The sequence below is a fragment of the Bufo gargarizans genome, chromosome 2 (assembly GCF_014858855.1).
Source record: "Bufo gargarizans isolate SCDJY-AF-19 chromosome 2, ASM1485885v1, whole genome shotgun sequence".
NCBI classification, from domain to species: domain Eukaryota; kingdom Metazoa; phylum Chordata; class Amphibia; order Anura; family Bufonidae; genus Bufo; species Bufo gargarizans.
In genome coordinates, this window is record NC_058081.1 from 703788836 (window position 1) to 703803944 (window position 15109).

The 15109-nt window shown below is 46.3% G+C and overlaps 1 protein-coding gene across 2 annotated transcripts; it reads left to right on the plus strand.

The window, feature by feature from the left end:
- Positions 1 to 1290: 1290 nt before the first annotated feature.
- CDA (cytidine deaminase) lies at positions 1291 to 14725 on the plus strand. 2 transcript variants are annotated; one of them, XM_044278614.1, is made up of 5 exons: positions 1291 to 1537; positions 4153 to 4397; positions 5113 to 5224; positions 9849 to 9906; positions 13827 to 14725. In XM_044278614.1, exons 1-5 carry the CDS (start codon positions 1410 to 1412, stop codon positions 13932 to 13934), a joined length of 651 nt encoding a protein of 216 aa, XP_044134549.1. In that variant the 5' UTR covers positions 1291 to 1409; the 3' UTR covers positions 13935 to 14725. The 2 variants fall into 2 exon arrangements, with proteins under 2 accessions (XP_044134549.1, XP_044134548.1); XM_044278613.1 differs by having other exon boundaries at positions 1293 to 1537; positions 4150 to 4397.
- Positions 14726 to 15109: the final 384 nt, after the last annotated feature.

Here is a 15109-nt window from a genome sequence, read left to right on the forward strand (position 1 = left end):
GCCCGATCTCATACACTTTGCCGGTACTGTAATATAATGCGCTTTTTTTCTGCACGGAAAAACAAGTGTAGTCTGCAACGTGTTCAGGTAACCAAAGGGTTAGGGTGTGACCCTCATGGTGCAGCTGCCCACATGCAGCCAAGCCACGCCCACCCATGGCAACCATTGGCAGTATGAGTTTGCGGCAAACTTGTGCGCCCATTGGTTGCCGCAGGTGGGCCCATCCTTACACATCAGCAGCAGCACAAATCTGTCTCTCCTGATACTTTGTTACAATGTATCAGCGCTGGTAAAAATGTATCAGTCTGGAGTCCAAGCGGATCCGTCTCACAAATGCATTGCAATATGGGATCCGTCTCTCTGGGGTCATCCAGAAAAACGGATCTGGTATTTTTTTTTTTCACATTTAAAGGTTTGCACATGCGCAGATCTGGAAACCGGATCCGTTTTGCTGGAAAACTTGGCATTAATGCATTTCAATGCATTTCCGGCATTCTGTCAAGTGTTCCGGAATTTTGGCCGGACAAAATATCGCAGCATGCTGCAGTATTTTCTCCGGCCAAATACCGTAAGAGGGACTGAACTGAAGACATCCTGAACGGATTGCTCTCCAATAAAAATGCATGGGGATAAAACTGAAGCGTTTTTTTCCGGTATTGAGCCCCTGTGATGGAACTCAGCGCCGGAAAACTTTAACTCAAGTGTGAAAGTACCCTAAAAAGACGAGATAAGGCTGGGCTGAAAACTGCAATTTTGTAATATACTTTGTGCTTCAATTCCTCTGCGTTGTAAGATCTTTGGCGGCAGTAAGTGAATGGAAACATTTTTGTTTACTTCCAGAGGCTGATGCGTCTCACAGCTGAGGGGTCGTTACATAGTTTCCAGCCAAGGCAATCCTCTGTGAGGGAAACAGCCTGGACTACCTGCACTGATACATTGTAACAAACTATGGGGAAAGGAGAGCGATGTGTGAGGCTGCAGTGTTTAGCTCAGAGAGTATTGTCTAGACTGGATACAACTGTAACGAATATCAGCTGTGGGATGTATTAGGTCTGCAAGCAGAACGTTTGCTGTTTACTGACAACAAGCAATGATCTTGAAACGTGTAAAACTTGATTTGTTGCAGAAGCCGCAGCCACCATTGTCTTATGTGAGGTGCGACCTTCAGCACTCCAGCTGTTGTGAAACTACAACTCCCAGCATGCACAGTTGCTCAGCTGCTCTCTGAAATCACATAGAAGTGAAAGAAGAGAATGAAGCACGCTGGGAGTTGTAGTTTCAAAACAGCTGATGTGCCGGAGGTTGCTGACCCCTCCAGCCATGACTACCACCCCTATTGTTCCACGCTGCTGTTTGTGCAGTCCTGGGGGGGTCCAGGGACAGCTTAGCTGTTTGTCACTCCTCATCCAATGAGCTCTGAGAGCAGCGGACGGGCGGACGACGCCACCTCAGGTTATGCTGCTGCCTTTCCTGGGACGTCTCAGTCTGTGGCTGAAGCAGAAGGAGGAGGAAGAATCCCAGCCAGAGCTACCGACAGGTATACAAGGACCATACACTGACCCGGCATAGCAGAGCCGACCGGGGGATACACAGCCTGCATTATTATACATCGTATACTGCATACATATGACACTATATAATATATACCGCACATATATACCTATACACCGGTGTACAAGGACCATCCACTGACCCGGCATAGCAGAGCCGACCGGGGGATACACAGCCTGCAGTATTATACATCGTATACTGCATACATATGACACTATATAATATATACCTATACACCGGTATACAAGGACCATCCACTGACCCGGCATAGCAGAGCCGACCAGGAGACATAGCCTGCATTATTATACATCGTATACTGCATACATATGACACAATATAATATATACCTATACACCGGTGTACAAGGACCATACACTGACCCGGCATAGCAGAGCCGACCAGGAGACACAGCCTGCAGTATTATACATCGTATACTGCATACATAAGACACGATATAATATATACCTATACACCGGTATACAAGGACCATACGCTGACCCGGCATAGCAGAGCCGACCAGGGGATATCTGCATTTATGGATCTGATGTGGGATCTGAATAAGTTTAGGGGGTCGGTTCTGGAGTATGACTGGGTTTAGAGATCTGGTCTGGGGGCTGAATCTGTTCAAGGGTCTTAGTTTTGGGGTCTGGTTTTCCTACTAATTACAAATAATAGTAAATCATAATCAGATGAGATCTTTGCTGTCGCTGTTGACCACTGACCCCGGTAAGCAGGCTTATAATAAAAGTATTTTGGGGTTATTTAGCAGAGCGGCGCTGTGGAATATGTTGGCGCTATATATTATTATTATTACTACACCAGTCTCGTCATAGATTGGGCACATCCTCCCCCAGTCCGCGCTCCTACTTTCTACTGACTGGAGTAGAATTCAGTTGTCATTTACACCTGCAAATGATTGTAAATTTGAGGGGGTTTGGGGGTCCCTGCCCCTCCTTAGTGTCGAGGGCAGAGTGAAAATGGGGTCTTGCAAGTTTTTTTTACGCCAAAAACTGAGCCTAGTGCAGTAGCCCAGAATAAGGTACTTGCAAAACCGTTTAATGTTCTGATGTATTGCAACCAGTGCCGTTTTTAATGGATAAGCGCTCAAGCGCACAATGCACGTATTTTTTGTCTGCATCCCATCCGCATCTTTTGCAGGTCGGACTCGGACCCAGTGGGGCTGCAAAAGATGCGGACTGCACTCCATGTGCCACGTTCTGTGGCACCGCAAAAATATAGAACGTGTCCTATTCTTGTCCTAGGACAGGCATCCTCAAACTGCTGCCCTCCAGCTGTTGTAAAACTGCAACTCCCACAATGCCCTGCTGTAGGCTGATACCTGTAGGCTGTTCGGGCATGCTGGGAGTTGTAGTTTTGCAACAGCTGGAGGGCCACAGTTGGAGGATGCCTGTCCTAGGAGATAGACTTGGGTCCGCCCCTTGTTTAGGGAGTCTAGTGTTATTATCTGAGGAAGAGAGCGGAGCGGCATGTGCTCGCTCCCCAGAAGATTAGTCCTGGTTCCCAGAAAACCGCTATGTCTGAGACATTTGCAACAAGAAAGCCGTCTCTGCTCTACGGTCCTCCGGAGAGAAGGAACCAGGGGTCCACAAGCTGCATGGCTGAGCAGTGGCGGCATCTCACTGGACGGCAGCATCTCCCTCAATGGCTTCTTCTAGTTACAGAACATAGTCGTTAAAAAAAAAATTTGAGATTTTTGGATCAATTTCATGAAAGAAGCCCTTGAGGGAGATGCGGACATCCGAAGATGTTTTTGAAGTTTGCTGAGCACTGGATGTGGCTCCACCGGTGGGACGGACTGCTGCAGTCCTCGCAGGGGATGTTGGTGCTGCTTTTGAATACTCTTTCAGCATTGGAGTCAGTCAGTAAGGTATTTGCTCTTTACACACGTCCGTATGTATTTTGCGGTCCGCAGAAAACGGACCCACGCACATGACCGTATGCCCTCCGAGACATATGGTCTATGAGCGGACCATATGTCCCAGAGCGGCATGGATGGTGTGCACGAGAGCGCACAGAGTCATACTATGATGCTGTGCGCGGCGGGCCACCCACGAGACTACTGTCCCGCAGTCATATGTCTTATGAGTGCCGGGACAGGAGTCCCACGGGCGGCCGGATGCACACCGCATCATAGTATGACTCTGTGCGCTCCCGTGCACACCGTCCACGCCGCTCTAGAACATATGGCCCACTAACGGACCATGTGTCTCAGAGAGCATACGGTCGCGTGCATGGACGCTTACATCCGTGTAACAACGCCTGTCCTTGTTTGCAAAACGGACAAGAATAGGACATGTTCTGTTTTTTGGCGGAACAGACTTGCGGACATACGTATACTGAATGCACACTGAGTCATTTCCGTTTTTTGCGGCCCCGTTAAAATGAATGGTTCTGCATACGGGCTACAAAAAAACTGCCAGCGCCCCCGGATCGGTGTGTTCTCTACTGTTTACTGAAGAATCTCACTTGAACTGTAGGTCAAAAAATAAAAAACTTTTTTTTACAAAATATGCAATAAAATAATAAAAACCGCCCCTCTTTGAGACGTGCTGATATCTTCCTTGTTGCTTGTTCCAGTAGGAAAATTCAGGGTAGAATTGCGAGCTCCGTTAAGAAGATGAATGAAGATTTGGGCTACCAGGAAGACGGCGTCCTCATCAACAATGGTCATCCACACTTCGGCGAACCTGACCGCGACTTGGAGCCGGAACTGATCCGAAAACTCGTACAAAAGAGCCACGAAGCCAAAGCCTTCGCCCACTGCCCGTACAGCAGATTCCGGGTCGGAGCGGCTCTCCTCAGTCAGGACGGGAGGATTTTCCTGGGTAAATATGAAATTTTACTTATCCCTTTAAAATGTAAAGGGCACTAGCACCCCCGCCCCTTTAATACAGGAGATCCAGGGGCCCGCTGGGTGGTAGGCAGCCCCCAGTCTTCTAAAGTGAACCCCAACATCTGCATTCAGCAGATGGGACCCTTTAAAGCAGGCATGGTCAACCTGTGGCCCTCCAGCTGTTGTAAAACTACAACTCCCACCATGTCCCGCTGTAGGCTGATAGATGTTGGCTGTCCGAGAATGATGGGAGTTGTAGTTTTGCAGCCGCTGGAGGGCCGCAGGTTGAGCATGCCTGCTGATACTTGTTACATTGTTGCGCAGGATTTCCTAATAATTGTTACAGGAGACACAAGGAGGATGGGAAATGTCATAACCTAAAGCTGAGCCACATCCGTGAAGCAGTGCCGACCCTGCGATATGAGTCAGCAGCGGCCATGGCGTAATGTGTGCGTCAGACGCAAGATTCTCGTAAATCCCCTGCAGACGTGTCAGTGCAAACGTCTCCCAGCTGAGACATTTCCTGGTTTGGGTAATTGCAGCATGATAGCCCGTCACCAGTAGGGTTATCCTCCATCATCTCCTAGTACTGAGAGGTTGTCACAGCCCCTCCCATCACTCGTACCGCCATCTATAATGCCATGTTGCGGGGGGGGGGGGGGCGCCTCCATCCGTCCGACCTATATGACGCCTGATTGATTTTGCAGGTTGCAATGTGGAGAACGCCTGTTACACGCTGGGGATCTGCGCGGAACGTTCCGCCATTCAGACGGCCGTGACCGAGGGCGCCAAAAAGTTTGTTGCCATAGCGGTAGCCAGGTAAGTGACACCATGTCTGGAAACAAACTTAAGGAAAAAATGTCTGCTTTCTGGTAGAAACAGCGCCGCGCCTCTCTGCGGGTTGTGTACAGTACAGCAGCTCAGTCACACTCACTTCAATGGATATGAGCTGCAGTACCAGACGCAGCCTGTGGGTAGGTGTGGCGCTGTGGCTGAAAGAAAGCAAGAAATGTTTTATAATACCCATTTTAACCTCCTCCTCATTGTTTTAGCCTCCTTTGCCCGTTCCCAGCCTCTATCTTACTTCCTCCAGGGGGGTTCAAGGGTTCCACTAAGGGGGGCGGTGGATATATTCTACAATACTGCCCCTAGAGGCGGTCTGCCGGACCATGTATGGTCTCTAACATTTGTCAAGTTAAGGCCTCTTCTTCATGCTTGCAAAATGTCAGTACTAACTGTAGATCCGGCATTCTATTCATGAACCAGAAGGCTCAGGATGAACTTAATCGCTCTCTGTGAGGTTACAATAGATTTCTCATCTATAGAAATGAACCCCACGGGGGATGCAATCATCCAGATCTGAGCACAGGTGACCGCGGCAGGTCCAGTCCAAGGTCTCAATAAACTTTAGGGGCGAGCCGTAAATTCTTTCGTGCCGAATCGGGAGTTTTTTTTACCTCTTATCAGACAGAAAATCACAATTAAGATTTATAGATCCGTAAAGATTTTACTGATATTTTAACAAAAAGCCTGGTCACGTTATTACATTGTATCTAGCGCTGATAGGCCCCGGCCCCTGCCCCCAGGCTCACCCACCTGACACTTTGTACATTTCTGTAAATGTTTTGTTACTTTGTTGCATTCCTCTCAGGTTGAGAATAACCTCTGGTCTCCTGCTGCCACCGGAGGGGTATCACCCAGCTTTCCCCAGACCCAGAATGGCCTAATCCGGGTTACATTTGCTTGTTCATTCTATAGATCACATTCTGCTCCTGAACCAGGAAGCTCAGGATGAACAGATCAACAGGTCGCTCTCACCTAGACGATGCTGATATATAATATTTAATGTGGCTCCAAACCACTGATGTCCAAACAAAACAACTCCATAAAGTTAAGCCTCATTCCCACGTCCGTGCTTAAATCCGTAAAAAAGGTGGTCAATGATGGATCCGTGTTGGGTTTGTGTGTCCGTTTTTTGCTGTCTGTGTGTCATCCGTGTTACTGACCCTGCGCAGATGAAAAATAATTTTCAAAGCATCTCTTCCTAATGATCCGTGAAACACGGATGAAGCACCGAGGGCATCCATGTTGCATCCGTGGTTTTCACGGACCCATAGACTATAATGGGCGTGATGGATCCGTGAGCACAGACAAAATAAAGCGTGCATCCGTGCTAAAAAAACACCAGGCATATAGGGGGGCATTTACTAACCGCAGGTTGGTGGGGGGGAAAAAAAAAAGTTGCAAGGCCACGTTTTGTGACTTTTTAAATGCCCGTGTGACAATGTGGCACATTTACTAAGAATGGGTTTTTAGGCCGGTCTTATGGTAGTGTTCCCCTGTGCTGCCATTGGGTACGTCTAATTGATGAGGAGCCATGCGCAGTTCTTGTGGTTGGCATAAAAACAACGCCATAAGTTTTTCGCTAACATTTACGTGTAAATGTTAGTAAATTTTCCAGGGCTGAAGTCCTAGCCCCAGCACGGCGATGGACACGCTCCCGCCCCGCCCAACTGGCAGACATGGCACAAAACCAACAGCGCAACTAAATATTGTTGCACGTGTGGTTAAAAAAAGGGGAGTCCCTTAGTAAATGTGCCCCAATGTGTTTTTATATTTACCTAAATGCCCTTTTTGGAGCACCGAGGGGCTGGCCATAGCTCTAGGAGTACTGCTAGCACAGAGCACCGAGGGGCTGGCCATAGCTCTAGGAGTACTGCTAGCACAGAGCACCGAGGGGCTGGCCATAGCTCTAGGAGTACTGCTAGCACAGAGCACCGAGGAGCTGGCCATAGCTCTAGGAGTACTGCTAGCACAGAGCACCGAGGGGCTGGCCATAGCTCTAGGAGTACTGCTAGCACAGAACACCGAGGGGCTGGCCATAGGTCTAGGAGTACTGCTAGCACAGAGCACCGAGGGGCTGGCCATAGCTCTAGGAGTACTGCTAGCACAGAACACCGAGGGGCTGGCCATAGCTCTAGGAGTACTGCTAGCACAGAACACTGAGGGGCTGGCCATAGCTCTAGGAGTACTGCTAGCACAGAACACCGAGGGGCTGGCCATAGCTCTAGGAGTACTGCTAGCACAGAGCACCGAGGGGCTGGCCATAGCTCTAGGAGTACTGCTAGCACAGAGCACTGAGGGGCTGGCCATAGCTCTAGGAGTACTGCTAGCACAGAGCACCGAGGGGCTGGCCATAGCTCTATGAGTACTGCTAGCACAACGCCCCTGTGCTCCGTGTACGCCCCCGCCCCGGCAAATTTACTAACATTTATGCCTGGAAAAAGGCGTAAATGTTGGCGAAAAATGACTCCAATCAGATTCCATCGTTCGTTTTTTAGAACTCCTAAGGCAGTTTTCCTTTACACCAGTTTTGGTAAATCTCCTAAATTTTCAGCACAGAAGCGCGCTGTACGTCCTCTGTGATTCTGCATCCCTCATGCACATTATAGTCCGTGAAAAGCGGGGAAGCGACATGGATGCCATCCGTGTTTGGTCTCTGGTTTTCATTGGTAGGAGATGTTCTGGAAACTAATTTTCAGCCTAGCAGTGTCCGTGAAATACACGGATCCTTCACGGATGAACTACGGATGTCATCACGGACAAGCCACACACCCCCGTCACCTCTCCCGACATGTCTGTTTTAGGAAATAATTGTATGGCCTCATGCACACGACCGTTGTTTTATTCCGTGTCCGTTGTTCCGTTTTTCGTGATTTTATGCGGACCCATTGAATTTCAATGGGTCCGTGGAAAATTCGGAAAATGCACCGTTTGTCATCCTCGTCCTTGATCCGTGTGTCCTATTTTTTTCACGGACAACGGTTCGCGGACCCATTCAAGTTAATGGGTCCATGAAAAAACACGGATGCACACAAGATTGTCGTCCGTGATCCGTGTCCGTTTTGACAGATTTTTTTTTCACTTTCCTTCATGTCTGGTGATCCTCCAAAAATCAAGGAAGACACACGGAAACAAAAACGGACACGGATCACAGAACAACAGAACCCCGTTTTGCGGACCGTGAAAAAATACTGTCGTGTGCATGAGGCCTTAACTGTAGGTTGTGCTGCTCCTCTATTATCCCTATTAGAAATTTAGGAATAAACTGCCAACTGGGCGTTAACAGTTGGGGAGGGGGGGTGACGATGGCAGACTGTGCACGGACACACCCCTTTGATGACAATGGTGGCGCCCAGTTGGCAATTTATTCATCAATTTATAATAGCCATAATAGAGGAACAGCACACAGTTACGGGTCATGCACACGACCGTATATATTTTGCAGTCCGCAAAACACGGATCCGCAAAAAATACGGATGACATCCGTGTGCATTCCGTATTTTGTGAAACGGAACATCTGGCCCCTAATAGAACAGCACTATCCTTGTCCGTAATGCGGACAATAATAGGACATGTTCTATTTTTTGGTGGAACGGACATGTGGACATACGGACACAGAATACACACGGAGTAACTTCCATAAATTTTTTTGCAGACCCATTGAAATGAATGGTTCCGCATACGGTCCGCAAAAAAAACATGGAACGGACAGGTGGACATACAGAAACGGAATGCCCATGAAGTAGCTTCCGTTTTTTTTGCAGACCCTTTGAAATGAATGGTTCCACATACGGTCCGCAAAAAAAAAAAAAAAACGGACACGGAAAGGAAATACGTTTGTGCGCATGAGCCCCAATACAGTACAGATGCTCCAGAATTATTACATGGGGGGTGCAAGCAGTTCCTAAAACAGACAGGAGAGGGGGGGGCAGCTTTAATAATGGCGGATACCAGAGAACAATAGCTGCGTTTTAATTCCACAATAAGCTGACCGCTGTGAATGATTGCAGTGAGCTGACCCCGGAGATTAATGATTTATAACCGATTTAACCCTGAAGCTCCAGTTACTTATTAACCACGTACAATCCGTATCCTCCTGGTTGTCACTGATCTGTTATGACATGGAAATATCTACGGAATGTATGAACAACTGCTGTGTAATGTATACCCCGCCCGGGGGGACCTATATACAAGGACAGTGCCCTCCCGATATAAAGTGTCAGGTTTGGTAAATCATTAGGATCACAGCACTTCTGTTTCCTTTCTGCATAAATGTATAGGGTACCGTCCCTTTAATAGCCATGGGGCCATTTCTGTACTATCCTTTTTCGGTCAAAAAGTGGGGGCAGAAATATAGTAAAAACATCTTCTGTAATAAAGCAGCAAGCGGCACAGGGGTGCACAGCTGCTTCCCTCTGCTGCTGTCCCCGGTGGAGTCCTGCCTATCTGGTTCCTGCAGTACAATATACCCTCCCTCTTGTAGTAAGGGGACATTGCTGCCCTCTAGGGGCCAACTGCTATATTACAGAATCTTTTTTTTTCAATACGGATATAAGAAGGGTTTTGTCGGTGATGACGTTGTCCCTCTTTTCTCTTGCAGTGATGTGGAAGAAGAATTTATAACCCCGTGCGGCGCCTGCAGACAAGTCATGCGGGAGGTACGAGGGTTATTACTGATCAATTAATTAATTGGTCACCTGACCATATTATTCTGATTGTAGGGAGTGCACACGTATCGTATAGGGGGACGACCTTCAGCCCTATAGAAAACATCGCATTTTTCTTTATATATTCCTAATATTTGACAGTGTGTAGCCATCTGCTCTGTGTCCAGATACTAAACAATGCAGCTCTCTCTTCCCCTCTCCCAGGCAGAAGTCCAAGCACAATTTCAAGGAACAACAAACTCCATTCACCTATCAAATAAAGGTGTGGACAGGAAGCCAGTCTCTCTGTGTATTCCTATGGGAGCCTCAATGTCAGTCTCATAGGAATGAATAGAGAAGTAACTGACTTCCTGTCCTGTGTCAGTTGGAGATCAGAGTGCTGGTCACATGACACAGCTGAGGATGAGAAGGGAGGTTATAACTTACAAATACAGTCACCGGTAAGAAGATTAAAGACTATGTGTACTTTCGGAGGCAATTTATTTATATTTTTTTATGACTGTATTTTACTCATTTTGGGCTAATTTTTTTAATGGGTCTTTATTAAAAATATTGAGCAGTTCTGTCAAAAGAGTTAATTGTTTGTCTAGCTGTGTGCATCCTAAATTACTAATAGGTCATAAACACTTATGTAAGCCACATTCTTATCAGTAAGATAAGAACTGAGCAATAATAAGTGTAAGGCCGAGTTCACACGAACATGTGTGACCCGCGCTCGTGCTGCGGTCTGCAAATAGCGGGCCGCAATGCACGATCGCCGGCCGTAGGTCAGCCGCATCGGATCTCGGACCCATTAACTTAAATGGGTCCGCGATCCGCCCGTTCCGCTAAAAGATAGGACATGTTCTATCCTTTTGCGGAACGGAGGTACGGGACGTAACCCCACAGAAGCACTCCGTAGTGCTTCCGAGGGGTCCCGTCCCGTGCGGCCGTTCCGCGATTCCGGATTTGCGGACCAATTGAAGTGAATGGGTCCGCATCCGTGATGCGGAATGCACACGGAACTGTGGCCAGGTATTGCAGCCCGCAATTTGCGGGCCGCAATACAGCCACGGATCACACACGTTTGTGTGAACTAAGCCTAAATAAGGTCAGAGAGCATAAAATGAGGAGCCGTCAGATATGCTGGCTGACAGATTGAAAATTTAGATCCCTCTGTTAGAGCATCTTAGCTCTGTACAAAGAAAAGGGCTCCACATTTGTAATAAATACCCATTTAATAAATGATTTTTAGCTCAAAATGAGTACAATGTAATAATTAAAAAAAAATCCTCTAAAGGTGTACATAGCCTTTAACCCCTTAAGGACCCATGACGTACATGTACATAATTTATTTGTGGGACTTAAAGACCAATGATGTACATGTACTTCATGGGGTTCGGGCGGGTGCAGGAGCTGCACCCGCCCGATCAGCGGCAGGGGTCCGGCTGTCACTGATAGCCGGACCCCTGCTGCATGTGCCGGCATCGGTGAAATCACCAATGCCGGCGCATTAATCCTTCATGTGCCGCGGTCAGCGCTGACCGCGGCACGTGCGATGTCGGGCGAGGATCGGCGCTGCCATTGGGTCCCCGTGCTGCTGTGACGGGGACCCGATGGCATGGAAGGCAGCCCGATGCCTTCCTTAGACATCGTGGCTGCCTTCCGATGGAGAGCCTGTGAGATCCAGCCCCCTGGATATCACAGACAGGAAGCTGTATGAGTAATACACACAGTATTACTCATACAGCCAATGCATCACAATAGAGAAGTATTGGAATGCATTGTAAAGGGGATCAGACCCCCAAAAGTTGAAGTCCCAAAGTGGGACAAAAAATAAAGTGAAAATATAAAGTCCCCCCCCCCCAAAAATGTAAAGTTTCAAGTACAAAAAAAAACTTCATTTTCCACAAATAAAGTAAAAATAAATTTGTAAAAAATAGGTGGGAAAAAAAAGTAGACATATTAGGTATCACCGTGTCCGTATCGACCGACTCTATAAACATATCACATGACCTAACCACTCATATGAACACTGTAAAAAATGTTTAATAAAAACCGTATAAAAAAAGACATTTTTTGTCACCTTACATCACAAAAAGTGTAATAGCAAGCGATCAAAAAGTCATACGCACCCCAAAATAGTGATAATCAAACAGTCATCTCATCCCGCAAAAATGGTACCCTACCTAAGATAATCACCCAAAAACTGAAAAAAACTATGGCTCTCAGACTATGGAGACACTAAAACATGATTTTTTTTTGTGTAATCATTGTGTAAAACCTACATACATAAAAAAAAGTAGCCATATTAGGTATCGCCGCATCCGTAATAAATGGCTCTATAAAAATATCACATGACCTAACCCCTCAGGTGAACACCGTGATTTTTTTTAAATAAAAACGGTGTAAAAAAATAACATTTCTTGTCACCTTACATCACAAAAAGTGTAATAGCAAGCGATCAAAAAGTCATATGCACTCTATAATAGTACCAATCAAACCGTCATCTCATCCCAAAAAAAATGAGCCCCTACACAAGACAGTCGCCCTAAAAGTAAATAAAACTACGGCTTTCAGAATGTGGAGACACGAAAAAATCATAAGTCATCAAAAAGTCATATTTGGTATTGTCGCGTCCGTGACAACCTGCTCTATAAAAATACCACATGATCTAACCTGTCAGATGAATGTTGTAAATAACAAAAAATAAAAACTGTGCCAAAACAGCTATTTCTTGTTACCTTGCCTCACAAAAAGTGTAATATAGAGCAACCAAAAATCATATGTACCCGAAAATAGTACCAACAAAACTGCCAACTTATCCCGTAGTTTCCAAAATGGGGTCACTTTTTTGGAGTTTCTACTCTAGGGGTGCATCAGGGGGGCTTCAAATGGGACATGGTGTCAAAAAACCAGTCCAGCAAAATCTGCCTTCCAAAAACCGTATGGCATTACTTTCCTTCTGCGCCCTGCCGTGTGCCCGTACAGCGGTTTACAACCACATATGGGGTGTTTCTGTAAACTACAGAATCAGGGCCATAAATATTGAGTTTTGTTTGGCTGTTAACCCTTGGTTTCTAACTGGAAAAAATTATTCAAATGGAAAATCTGCCAAAAAAGTGAAATTTTGCAATTTTATCTCTATTTTCCATTAATTCTTGTGGAACACCTAAAGGGTTAACAAAGTTTGTAAAATCAGTTTTGAATACCTTGAGGGGTGTAGTTTGTAAAATGGGGTCATTTTTGGGTGGTTTCTATTATGTAAGTGACTTCAGACCTGAACTGGTCCTTTAAAAAGTGGGTTTTAGAAATTTTCTGAAAAATGTCAAGATTTGCTTATAAACTTCTAAGCCTTGTAACGTCCCCAAAAAGAATGGCCTGGATAAGTAAAAGCTTTTTAAAGTTATCACCACATAAAGTGACATGTCGGATTTGAAAAAAATGGCCGGGTCCTTAAGGTGAAATATGGCAGGGTCCTTAAGGGTTTAAAGGGAACCTGTCACAGGGATTTTGGGTATAGAGCTGAGGACATGGGTTGCTAGATGGCCGCTAGCACGTCTGCAATACCCAGTCCCCATAGCTCTGTGTGCTTTTATTGTGTAAATAAACCGATTTGATACATATGCAAATTACCCTGAGATGTGTCCTGTCCCTGACGCCTTTCACGTACAGGACACATCTCAGGTTAATCTGCATATGTATCAAATCGGGTTTTTTTACACAATAAAAGCACACAGAGCTATGGGGACTGGGTATTGCGGATGTGCTAGCGGCCATCTAGCAGCCCATGTCCTCAGCTTCATACCCAAAATCCCGGTGACAGGTTCCCTTTAATTTTACTATGGTTTACATCATACAACAGGTTAGAAAATAAAGATTTTCGTGGAAGTGCTTCTTTAAGACCAGCGTACTGTGTTTTATTCTTCCAGTTTGGCTCGGAGCTGCAGATCATCCTCACCAAGCCCAGTGGCTCCTACCTGGTAAAGACACTTCAGCAGCTGCTGCCGATGTCCTTTGGACCCGAGAACTTGAAATAAGACCATGGAATGAGATGAATATTTACCCGATGTATATAGTGTTATTTATGGGATATAGGGCTGATCCTAGAGGTAGACGGCGGCTGTGCGATCCCCCTGCGATGGGGGGGGGGGGGGGGCGGTCTCATCGTCTGGGGTCTATGACAGCTCGACACCCCACAACTCCTCCTGAGATAGGGGGCTAACGCAGCTTTCCCAGGGTCCTGAATGACTTATCTGGGGCAATAATACATCCCAATCTCCCATACTGCTGTGTAACATACACAGATATTGTAGGGCCCTATTGCAATGCGTACTATGGGCCCCCAGTGCTTTTTCTGACCGATTTACAAATTATTTTATGACGTAACAACTGCCATAAATTCACCCTGATACACCTCTGATTCCCTTCATGATAAAACTGTTTGCCAGCAGTCACCACTAGCTGGCGCTCAGTGCATAGGAATTTATACAGTTACCATTAAACTCAATGGAAGTCAGTCAGCTCCCCCTAGTGGCGACTGCAGGAAATGCTGTGGATTTATGTTGTGAAGCATAAGGAGTTTAGCGCAGGAACCTGTCTCACCACCAGCCCCATAGCAGTGGTATGGTAAGCCTTTATGGTGAGTATTTGTCAAAGAGAGGAGTAATGGCGGCCATATTTGCTACTCACTTTCAGCAACAGAAATGGCTAAGACACAGCTGAATGGAATTTCAAACCAGTTGACACGAGATGAGTCCAGGACTGATATTATTGTTATGATCTGTAATCTCCAGTGTAAAATTAAATTAATAAATCCAATATGATAATAAATGTGGCTCGAGCACCTTTCTCAAATATTCCGGTCACAATGAAATATGACAAGACTGGAAATCAAGGATGAACAGCACTCGTTAGTATAAGAGTAGTGGGTGCTTGTCTCCATGGGGGTGGTAAAATCCCCCAAAGGTAGTTGTAAACAATAAAGATTAAAAAAAATAAAAAAAACGGAGACAGCACGTCCAAACTTGTGGAATTTAATCCAGATGCAACGTTTCGGCTTACGGAAGCATGCTTGTCAAAGGCTTCCTTAAGTCGAAACGTTGCATTTGGATTAAATTCCACAAGTTTGGACGTGCTGTCTCCGTTTTTGTTTTTTTTCATCTTTATGACTGGAAGATGCCCACCAAGGACATTCTTCCCCTCCCATCACTTC